The sequence below is a fragment of the Mytilus galloprovincialis genome, chromosome 5 (genome assembly GCF_965363235.1).
Source record: "Mytilus galloprovincialis chromosome 5, xbMytGall1.hap1.1, whole genome shotgun sequence".
NCBI classification, from domain to species: domain Eukaryota; kingdom Metazoa; phylum Mollusca; class Bivalvia; order Mytilida; family Mytilidae; genus Mytilus; species Mytilus galloprovincialis.
Genome location: NC_134842.1, coordinates 38,394,453 through 38,407,002, shown reverse-complemented (window position 1 = coordinate 38,407,002; position 12,550 = coordinate 38,394,453). Strand labels below are relative to the sequence as shown.

The following is a 12,550-nucleotide window of genomic DNA, read 5'->3' as shown; positions in this document are numbered from 1 at the left end:
AATTAGATAGTAAACAAAATGGCCGTTGATTCGAAATATTTTAATGTGATATCAGATTTGGACGTCAATTTGAGGAACGAACGTCGAATTGAGGAAATGGACGTCACATTCAGGAACATCCGTCAACCGGAGTCTAACATATATATATCTGTATTTGTAAAAGGGTAATTTAGAGGATGACATTTATTGTTGTTCTTTTCTTTCAAACATGTCAAACTAACAGCTATTATCAATTACCTTTTTTGTAATATTGTCGTCATTAAATGCAACATCAAGATGTCCTAATGTATCTATTTATTAAAAAAAAGAAAAGAAAAATTTGTCAACACATTTTGCACATGTTAGATAATAAATGCAGATATAAGAATACTTATCCTTTGTTTTTAAGTGTGTTACTTCAATATTAATGTTTTCGAATGTAAATGAGTGTAGAATATACATTTTTGTTATTCTCCTGACCTCGACCTTATTTGCACTATTGGTTATCTCAGTTGAGTTTTCATGACTACATAGTTTAAGATATTAAAAGAAATGGGGCATTTAAACTAAGTGTTTGTAATTTATGAACTGTGCACATTTGACCTTGACTTGTTGAAAGTTTAGTTGTGCTTTTTAGGTTTTAGCATGATATGTATTAAACTTTAATGTACATAGTATTCCTCCGTAGTGACTATCTATGCTATGTTTTAATACGAAAAATGTTGCTTAAGAATTTAGTTATGATCATACAAAGATGTATTTCAGCAAAAGTGAGGTAAACATAAAAGACAACAATCCAGCAACACACATCTTTAAATGATTCATAAGGGGTAACACATATCTTTCAATAGTTATCAAATGTCCCAGGATTATAGTTTAATACGTCGGACGGGGAATGTGCATTTTTGCTATGTTTCTTTATTTAGTGTTATATCTCGTCTTACTATTTTTAATACACATGACCTTTGATAAGTGTTTGATGTGACGATACGTTTCAATTTCTGTTCTCGTACTATAAACATGATGATTACCAACGTATTTATTTTGTAAAACATAAATCTGTACTTCATTTTTAACTTACCACACAATTATTTTTTTTTTTTATCTGTGTACGTGGTTTTATTTGATAGCAGTTTGTCTAATGTTTGGGTTGTCTTTGTGACATGTTTTAAATCTAACACCTTAGTTTTAATAGTTTTTAAGATTAGACCGATGGTTTTCCAGTTTGAATGGTTTTACATTGGTATTTTTTTGTGCTCTTTATAGCTTTCTGTTTGGGTTGAGATACGGCTCCGTGTTAAAGGCCGAACATTGTCCAATAATTGTTTACTTTACAAATTGAAACTTGGTTGGAGAGTTGCCTCATTGGCACCAAACAACAAACTATAAAGGACCCCACCATTTACTAGTGTGAAATCATTCAAACGGGAGATATGCAAAATTCTCAAGGCAATAAAAAGTATAACGATTTGACAACTACAACCGTAGAAGATTTAATAGCTGTTGAAATATATAACCATCAATGTTTATAACAAGTAGAAGGAGGTTACCAATGTTCAAATCTTTTAAACCCATTCAGGAGATAAACATTATAGAAAAAAGTGTTGAAATCTTATAATCTATAAAAAAAACCCACAGAGACCAGATGAATTGGACAGGAATCCATATACAGTCAAAAATGGGTACTGAAACCATTTGTTAATTAGAAGATCACGCAAATATTATATTATCATTTTAGAATCTATATAAGACCATGAACCATACCACTAGCAAAAGAGAGCAAAAATGTACCCACATCTCATCGGTCAACACATTTGCAAGGGTGACAAAATATCACGTTAGTAGGCTTCAATACATATGAAAAAAACAATCCTGGTATTTATTGAATAGGTTTTCTATATTGAGGTAAGCGCCCATTGCTGCAAAATCATTATTTTTGGTCGTTTTATATATCTTTACATATTGGTCAGTATCAAACATTAGAATGAAGTGCAATTGAAACACTTGGATGAAAGAACGAAAGTAAAATTTACATCAATAAAAGAAAACAAACAACTAAAGTATTTGTAAGAATTTTTGTAACTACAGAACCTTCAAATGTTTGTACATGAGTTCAAAAAAATAGACAAAAGTAGCATAAAGGATATTCAAATTAGTGGTTGAAAAAATCTTACAATGCTATTGCAAAAAACGTCAAAAAAACGAACAACAGTACCTAAAAAGCAGTTTGGAACATAAAAGCACAACTTACATATTTTCTGCAAATAGAAAACGTGTAAAAAATTATTTAGAGAGTAATGATTGTTACCTTTTCCAAGTATCGGAAGATGATCTGGATAATAAAAGCTTATTGCTATAGCCTCACATTTAAGGTCAAGTATGCTGTGTCGGCTTGTATGATTAGCTTGACTTTTCTCATTCAACCATTCTACTTCAATTTCATATCTACCGTAGTCAATCAGACCATCACAAATTGTTAGTACTTCACCATCGACACCTAGATAATATCAACAGTCAACAATTAGTTGAATTTCACGCTGGATAGGAATCATCGTTGAAATAAGTTAAATCGAATGTTATTATTAAAGCAAATTTCCGACAGCTTTATAAGATGTGACTCAAATAAAAGAATTAAAATTTTCACAAAAAAAAGAAAAATATGAAGTATTATTTGCAAAGCTCAGAATTTAGGAAAACCTTGCATTTAAGCGTCAAACACACAATCTATATATACGAATGTAACACTTATCATTTTAGGGAGAGTTTGTCTTAAAGCATTTTGTAATGAGGAAGGCAATGTATTAGTTCTTCTTTATATGTATACAAAACAAGTTTGTCTATAATGGAGCGTTGTTGATTTAGATTGGTTTTTCACTATAAGATAGTATATGACAAATTATCGAAATAATATGTAATGTTAAACAATTCTAATGTCTGTAAGAGATGCTGACTTTAATTCAGGAAGTAACTAATCATCTTCAACAATACGTTTATGATAATATTCTGGTTGATTTCAAACAAGACTAATGTCACAATCGATCAAGACAACACGAAACAGTTTGGAATTAAAAATCTCATTGAAATACATTTTAAAGGATCGTATCTCATTTGTCTGATTAGAGACAACCTTGAAAGCAAGATTGTGGTATCATTTTTGTATTAAAAAGTTTCTACAGGTACAAAATATAACATCAAAGATTTATCGATAAATGAACAGGTAGATACATTCTTAATACTTTGTTCAGGCAAATACTTTGGTGATGGCAATTTTGTGTTCCAAACATGTCGAAATTGATATGGTATTTAAAAGTAAATGGGAATTTTTTCCATCCAACATAAATATAAACAATAAATATATCTAAACATATATAATACATTTTTTTAATCTTTGTTATTCCTTTTGTAGCAGTATGTCTGTGTTGGTTAAATCTTTGCTCTTATTTATAGTTATCATAGGCACCAGGCTTATAATTAGATACGCCAGACGCGCGTTTCGTCTACATATGTGACTCTCAGATAAATTAGTTAGAAAACCAAAGAAGAATTAAGTTGAAGAGCATTGAAGACCACAAATTAAAAAAAAATGTGCCAAATACAGCTTAGGTAACCTATGTCTTGGATAACATGGATTAGAACTTAGCACTTCGAATATTTAGCATGTATTTTACACATGATATCAAAAAAAGGTTATTTTGACAAATTTTGCAGTTTTGCACATAATGCAGGAAGTTTAAAGCCTTAATGTAAAATGCACTCCATGTAACAGAAATATATATAAAAAAAATCTAGTGGTCGTACGATTTACGAAAGTTGTATTTGACGTCGTACTATCAACTTTTGATTTTATAATTCATGTAACATAACAGACCTTATCCAACCCAATCCGTTCCGAAGTATAATTCATGACATAAAAATAGTCAAAACAAAAAATGTCTTCTAGGTCTTTAAAAGAAGTCTTCTATCATATATAAAGCGGTTGGGTTTTATTCTGCTCTGGTAATTAAATATGATTAAAATAAATACAGATGGGGTATAAAAACATACGAATACATGGAGCTCTATAAAGTTGTTTTCCAATAAGTGTTGCAAAGATATAACAGATTTATTCATTTCTAGCATTTATCTTAAGTATATCTGGCCCCTTTTTATTCTATTTAAAAAAAGAAGGCTAATTGCTTACTTTGAAATCGGATTTTTTTTTAAATGACCATTCCATAAAAAGGCAACTGTTGTTTGATAAAATTGTAGTCACATGTGGAGAGTCGAAAAGATGTTGCTGTCAACCTAACGAAACGAACCAACAAATCATGCACAGACACCGATTGAGGTATTATTTCAAAAATAATTTTCATTTGTCCTTGACAGCATATTTCAATAATTTCTGTAATTGAAGTAAAGTTACGTTTCCGGAGCAAGAGAGATCACCTCCTTTTTTTCTATGGGATTCATATTCCATAGTCTTTAAATTTTTATGTTCTGTTTTGTGTACTGTTTGTCTGTTTCTTTTTTTATCCATAGCGTTTGTTTTTCGAGTGAGGAATATTAAAGGTATGGTTTGCCTTTCTAACATGAAAAAGAAAGAGTTTTACAAAATGTGTAGCTTGAGGACCCTTTCTTGAAACTACAACCCTAGATGAAACGATGATTGACGGTATCGTTTTCTTTCAAGTCCTTATCCAAATTAGTTGTGCATTTGATATGCCAAAATGTCATATCTAAAGCATTCCAAAATTAGTCATAATAATGTTACCTGGTAGTGGAAATATTTTCGAAACTTTGGTTTCTTCAAAAATACCATAGTACAATTTCTGAGTTGCATTGTCTCTACTTTTCAAAGTTGTTGATCTGAAAGTAAAAATCTATAATGTTGGCATCACAAAGATATCTTTCATAATTTATTACAAATTAAAGCTTTCTAAATATTTTATTCTAAGTAACACGCAAGAGAATCTTCACATTCGTCATGATGGACATTTTAAGAATACTCTTAATTTAGAGATAAGGAGGCGAATATGTAATCATCATTTTTGAAAAATAAATCAGCACTGTTTTGAGATTGACAAACCAAGTATTACAATTTCTTTTTTATATTTCAAAGTTTTTTTAACGAAAATTTACCATACATGTACTTACCTTTATAACATTGTAACTATATTTTGTAACCGTGCAGCTAGAAGTCTACCCTTGGTATATTTCTGATTTTTCAAAACCTTATTCCAACAAAAATACTGCGCAGTATTTCAAACAGAAGGTTATACTTACGTTTTAGATGGTTCCACTATTCTGGAGAATATGTGGTCGGCTATTTTGTGTTTACCTAACATATAGCAGTCAGTGCAAAGACTGTTGGGTTCATCCTTGCATTTCATGCATTTCCATCTCATTCCTTGCACTGGTTTTTTGCATTCCATGCAAATATGATCATGATGGATTCCTTAAACGGATAAAAAGCAGTAAATTGTTTATGAAGTATCCTTACTGTTTGTTTTTGATAATTGCATTACTTAAACATGTTGTACACACACTTTTTTCTGGTTCATTAGAACTACAGAACCCCCCCCCCCCCAAAAAAAAAAAAAAAACCTAAAACGTATCATACAATAAAACAGATATTTGGCTCCAAAGAATACTGACAATGAATAAATGGACTGAATGCTTCATTTTAAATAAAGCGGTATCCTTTGCCAATAAGTGATGTTGTACTCGTTCATGTCGTTAAGTTTGAACAATGTTAACAATTTCATACCTACCTTCCCAGTACATTTATCAAATTCAAAAGCAGCTTTTGCCTTACATGAATAAAAAAAAGTTTCTAAAATTGTTGAAGAAACATAGAATGTAAGATTAAGGTAAAAGAGAGGCATAAAATAAAAAAAAAGGTCTGAGCGACACGAATTCTACAAAAAACACGATGGTGATCTTAAGTTCTCTGGACAGACAAACAACAGTAGGCATCCGTCTCGTTGCTAAAGTGATTTAAACACTTGATGATATATCTAATACACTGATTCAATATTAAAGGAAATAAGGACTTAATTGTGAATACGACAATTGATACCTATCCATTGTCATCTTTGAAATCGATCTATTTCATAACAGTCAAACAACTATTGATGGCGCCCGCAGAATTTTGGAAAATGTCACTCAACTTGGTTTATTATGTTCCTTTTAAGCAGCAACCCTCTATTAATAAAATAATGATAAGTAACGGAGGCTCTGGAGCCTCGAATCAACTAGCAGATATACTCTTCATATACAGCTGCTGCTATAAAGTGTTAAATAAAACTATACAAATTCTTGAATTTGAATCATATGTTTTATCCGAAAGTATTGTTCTCAACTCACTATCTAGATGTATTAGAGACGTCGACGTTTAAACATACTAAACATTCGTTGCAATACATTGGTCTGATATTTATTTGTTCTACTGATTGTTTAGAACGATCGAGTACACATATTATTATTGCGCTATTTACATTTACAATTTTCCTGTCATACAGAATCATGGCAGAGCAAATCATTGGAATAATAAATAAACTCATCATAATGCAAGGATTGAAATTTTGTATTTGCGCCAGATGACTGTTTTGTCTTGAAAAGACTCATCAGATATGCTCGAATAAAAAAAGGTAAAAAAAGGACAATAATGTTCGAAATTAAAGAGCATTGAGTACCGAACGTTCCTTGTATTTTGCAAAATACAGCTGAGGTTATCTATTCCTAAGGTAGGAAAACTTTAGTTTTTCAAATATGTAAAGTTTTAAAAACAAATGATATATAACTATGATCCTATCAATGTTAATTTATGTCAACACAGAAGTCCTGACCTCTAGGCTTGCGAATATAAACACCACCAGCAGTGGTTGTAAATAAACTCACCATATGGCTGAATATCTTTAATTGTTTTACATAGGCGGTAATAGTAACATTTTTTCTTGTAGCTCAGTCCATATCGTAAACTTGGATATGTATGATAGCTCGTTTCGAAGCTGTGACATTTTTACATATGTGGTTAAATTTTCGGGGTACGAAGTGAGATTACTTTTTCCGTAAATTAGCAAACCCCGAACATCCTTTTGTGATGCGGCTCCTTGTGGTAAAATATCCCCTTTTTAACACAATAAGTTCTTTGAAAATTTAATACTTTGAACACATTGAATAGCTCCATAATTTTTACACATTTATTCTATGTTCCTCTACTTTCCTAATCACCACAAATAATTAGGTTCAGTCATTTGTTAAAAATATAAACATGTCCAATATCACTACACAGGGATTTTTTCTTTACACGTGACTTTTGAGTTCCTCATTTCGAGGCGCATTAGGGATGTTATCCCATATATACCAGGATATGTTTATGATATGAGTGGAATAATGAAAATCGGATTTTTCGCAATTTATGATTTGTATATAGTTATCACAAGTATCAGGCTTATAATTTGATATCTACATAGGAGGCATCAGCGCCGATCAGATCAAAATAATTATCAGCCAAAACAGGAACAAAGTTGAAGAGCATTGAAGACGATATATGAATTTATCTTACCTCCTATATATTTCTAGAAACATGATTTATTTTAGAGCAACCGCGTCGAAACCGTGTATATCACATATTAGGTCAGTAGGCAGCGCTCAATTCAATACACGGTGATTAGTTGTGTTACGTCCTTTTATTATAACAACTCGGTTTTGAGGAAAAATATTCTAACAGACGGAGAAATTATTATGAGCTATTGAAATAAATTATTGAATCACAAGTTGTAATTGGTGGCATTTGCTTTTGTATAGAACAATGGAAATTAGTTCTTTATACAAACGGTATTGAAGACTCACTATTCTAAATATCACATGTTAAAGATAGTCGGTAAGATAAAGTCGTTACAAAGTCTGTTAATGACCTAGAACGATATATATGGGGCCAATAAAAATACACGGTAACTGGTTGTGTTAAGTCACCTTATAAATAACACAATTTCAAAAGACGAAGAAATTGATGAACGATTGAAATAAATTTATAAAAACAATTTTAAAGCTAACAAGTTGTTATAATTTGCATTTTTTTCATAGATCAATGAAAGTAGGTTCTTAATACTAACGCTATTAAAGACGTAATCACTTTGATAGGCTACTTTTCTTAATACCACATGTTAAGATAGTCGCAAGATAAGTTCACTCTCATCCCTTATGAAATTAACATAGAAGTAAGTCACTACCACATTATGTGACTAACAGTGTTAAAAAGCGGCGGTCGATGTTTCTTAAATAAAAAAAAAGTACATACACATTATAAATCTTAACGGTTGAGCTGCTGAACAAATATAACTAGTATCTATTCTGTATTGTTCTTCATGTAACGAATCTTTTGCAACGTATTGAAAAATTCAAATCATCGGTTGAAATAAAGCAGGTTTACAGTCCTAGAAGTTCAACCTGTCCGCATATTCTAAAAGGCAATAAAGATTTGTTTTGGTTGTTTTTGTGCAAAAAATATGCATTTGACAAATATAAACAGTATCCATTATAGTCCAACCAATTACCATGTTTAGGGTGGAGAGCATGCAAATTATTGATTTGCAAAAGTTTTTTGATCGTTGACAAATACATATAAAGTGTTTCATTTTTACTTCTTATAATGCAGATTAAATCATTCCAACGTAAACAGAAACTTTCTTACTGTTATTAACGACTCAAAGAAATCGCTTTGAAATAAAAACTTTGTTCAATAATAAAAAAGAAATCACTATCTTTTTTTTTCTGTACCTGCAGGTCCATTATCGAATATTCTCAACTTTTTATCTTTCAAATTGTAACTAATATTTGTGCCGTTGTCCCATTGAACATGAACCAATAATTCATTGTCTGTTCCCTGTAATATTGCAAAGAAATAAGCACATTAGGAGACATTAGGGTCCCATTGTTCCCAAACACATTTACTCTTCCAAAGTTAACATAAGTCAGTACAACGTTTTTATTCACTGTTATGTATAAAAAAGTTCTTGGTTTAGACCAAAAGATGAAAAACTACATTCGATGAACTCATGACTTTATCAATAAACATTTATATCATTGTGAAAAGAGTGATTTTAGAATTTGTTTTGAAATGCATTTTTTAATCAGTGTAGCAACTGTTTTTGTCCCAAACAGCAATGCGTTAATCATAAAAAAAGTGGTCAATTGGTAATCTTATTTTGAGGTGAGCCGAGGGACGACCGATAATTCCTTATACAAGGCGGCGATGACTATACAATGCAGTGTATACATTGTGTACATATCTGAAAAAAACCCATAGCTTAGCCTGAAAATAACAATAGAAAAGAACAACAACAACCGTATACAACAACGTATTATTGTCATCGAAATACTGCTCAGTCCGCTTGATATAGTTATTTCATCCCGTCAGATATAGATATTTAAACGCGGAATATAATTTCACAGATATGGATAAGGGTAGGTATATAAGCATTATAATTATCAAATTTATTTGAACTTATCATGATATCGAAGAACTTAATTGACTGTACAGCACAGAAATAATTAGGTTCTGAAAAACAATTAAGTATCCTAAGATCAGAAACAGAACATCTTTTGACAAATTTTTGCTTCAGTGGGAAATTTTCTATTAGGGCTCATTCGTAAGAAGGTTTCATAAACTTGACGATGGCAAACATTTAATTCTGAATCAATAGAATTCCGTGCTCGTCAAGTTCATCGTTGGAATTAAGATAGTTATAACGATATATGTTTACCTGCTGAATGGAAACGATTGTACCGACGCAATCTTCTCTTTCATTATCATCGTTACCTGTATCCTCCTTGACTACTCGTACACCAACTTTTGCATATTCTAATAAAAAAATGTTTATAAGCTTGTCATATTAATGCATGGTATGATTTCAGAGGAGTTAAGATACAATATATTATTAATTAGCTTTTGAACTTGATGTTGTCCCTAACTAAGACTTAAGAAGTTTACTAATGGGCTTAATTGTAAATCGTAGGTAAGTTCTACAATTTTGTAGAAGATGGCAATTTGACTTTTCAAGTTTGCATTTAAAAAAATCCCATTTTTTTACAAATAATTGATGCAAGCTATACTTTATTGTAGTTTTAACATGGGTTATTTTTGGGGCCCTTTATAGCTTGTTGTTCGGTGTGAGCTAAGGCTCCGTGTTGAAGGCCGTACTTTAACCTATAATGGTTTACTTTTTAAATTGTTATTTGTATGGAGAGTTGTCTCATTGGCACTCACACCACATCTTCCTATATCTAGTTAGTATTATATTCGTAATTATGTATGCCCGAGCGATAGTGAGGGCTTAAATAACACAATTATAATGAGTACCCATGTTAAAACTTCAATAAAGTATAGCTTGCATCAATTATTTCGATTCTGATAAGGACAACTCAGGTAATTTCTATGTCCGATGTGTAGTAGGCGAGTGTAATATTTGAAAAAGACGTCTAGTTAAGGACTTTAATGCACCCACCTAACACACGGCTAATTTTTTTTTTAAATGAAAGAATAATGATTAAACTTTGATTTTTGCCCGGTCGTCACAAAATCGTACGGTGCAGTTTTTGTAAAATTGACGTTTATTTCAGAAATTAGTTGAAAATTATATAATTACGACATGTTTTTCAAGCAAAGGAAATTAGCCGTATCTCTTCTTTTAGACAGAATAATTAAGTGAATTAGATTCTTAAAATAATGAAAAACAATATTTACAACTGTAAGTCCGCATGCTTTTGCATTCCTTCTAAATATTTGACATTTTGTACGAAAATTTTCATAATCCCGACCTTTTCGGATCTACAATTAAATTTTTATTAAATGTTTTTGCAATCTATCCGTTTTAGATCACACCAAATTACTCATCAGTTATCGTTTTTTCATTGAAGATCAAGACTTTATCTCAACATTTCTTAAAATCACGAATTTCTGTAATTTTATGATGTTGGGTAAAATCATTATAATTTCCGGAACCCCTTATCTATTTCGTTATCGTTTTTTACTTAATATATTAGGTAGCACTCCACAGTTAGGTGTGTAGTTTCGCATTTTGGCCCCTGTGGATTTTTCAAATATGAGAGCTAGTGTGCAATAAAATTCATTTTTGGATAGCTGAGTATTAAAATAGCCTTTGTATTGGGTTTATATGAACATCAAGATTATGTAATGTATGTAATATAGGCTGTTTTCTGTATGACAGTCCGTATTTGCATGTCCCTACCATACATTGGTCCGGCAATTATTGCAATGTTTTTTTCCAACTTTTTATCGCACGAACTTTGTGATTGGATTTTACGAAAAAATGAGGCGAAAGACACCCATTTTTTATTTGATCATTAGGAAGATTTATGAAAACAGTTTCTAAAAAGGTATCACTCAAAGGCATTGAAATTCTAGTTTGATAAAAATTTTGGGGGGATATGTGACATGTCCACCCCCCTTTTTGCAATATTTTATGGTAAATAAATGCAGAATGTTGCCATGGATACACATAAAAGGAATTACTTTTCACTCTTTTAACTTTTGAAAATCAAATCTATGGAATATACTGATTACATACATATGCACATGTACAACACAAACAGTTAGGTTAATGTATTAGAAATCCAGGAATAGGAGATGATAAAACATTTTGTGGCTCATTTTTAATTTTATTTTCTAACTGTGGAGTGCTACCTTAGTCGATTTCCGTGTATTTAATAGTGCTATTAGAGTACGATGAATCATATTTAAACGGTTCTATTTCTATCTTTAACTTCAGTGTAACTTAAATAGATATACAATCGTCCAAAATAAAGATCAAATCAAAGTAAAACATAGTTTTTGAGTTCTGTAGAATTCACCCCTTTCTAAATAAGGAATCGTATCGGAAAATTGTAGAAAATCTTCCGAGTCGTGTCAAATTTTCACAGTCCAGTTCACAATGAAACCCTTCCTTTGCTAAAAAGGAAAAAAACTATCCATTTATAGACACAGATGCATAGTCTGTCATATATTTACTACATAGAAACTATGTAGTTAACACTTAAATGAAGATACAGTTGTATTGCCGCAGTGGGAAAACGAAAAGATGAAGTTTACAGAAGACTGGTCGATGAATATGAAAAAAATGAAAACATCCCATTTGAAAATACAAAATATCATAAGAGTTGCTATAAATATTTCAAAAGTAAGAACAACCTATCAACTTCTGTTTTGTCTGTACAAAGACTTTGTACTACATGTACCAATTCTACCGACCAGTAGATCTTCTCATATATCAACGAGGACAGTAGATCTACAACTCATTCTGATTTGTCTGTTTGTATATTTTGCAAATGTATAAAGCCTATAAGCAAGTTACACAACTTCATAAGGTATCCTCTGAGGCGCATACTCAAGCTGTATTGAGTGTTACTACATATATCTCCTACAATGATCTGATTTACAAAATAACTCATGAAAATTTACTATTAAATCTTTATACCATCGAGCTTGCATCGCTAAATATTTGCTACAAAATTTGAAATCAGAAATTAAAGAGCTATTTAGTTCTTAACATAAAACAGCTTTTACTAACAT

At 31.1% G+C, this 12,550-nt stretch overlaps 1 protein-coding gene across 1 annotated transcript in view; it reads right to left on the bottom strand.

Moving 5' to 3' along the window:
* The window catches only part of LOC143075771 (uncharacterized), an 85,797-nt gene that overhangs the window by 45,356 nt on the left and 27,891 nt on the right, over positions 1–12,550 (bottom strand). Inside the window, exons 14-19 of the mRNA XM_076251330.1 lie at positions 9,726–9,823; positions 8,740–8,845; positions 5,242–5,413; positions 4,730–4,824; positions 2,288–2,476; positions 238–290 (exon numbers count right to left, since the gene is read on the bottom strand). Coding sequence (XP_076107445.1) covers positions 238–290; positions 2,288–2,476; positions 4,730–4,824; positions 5,242–5,413; positions 8,740–8,845; positions 9,726–9,823 — 713 coding nt within the window. The remainder of the gene's footprint in view (positions 1–237; positions 291–2,287; positions 2,477–4,729; positions 4,825–5,241; positions 5,414–8,739; positions 8,846–9,725; positions 9,824–12,550) is intronic.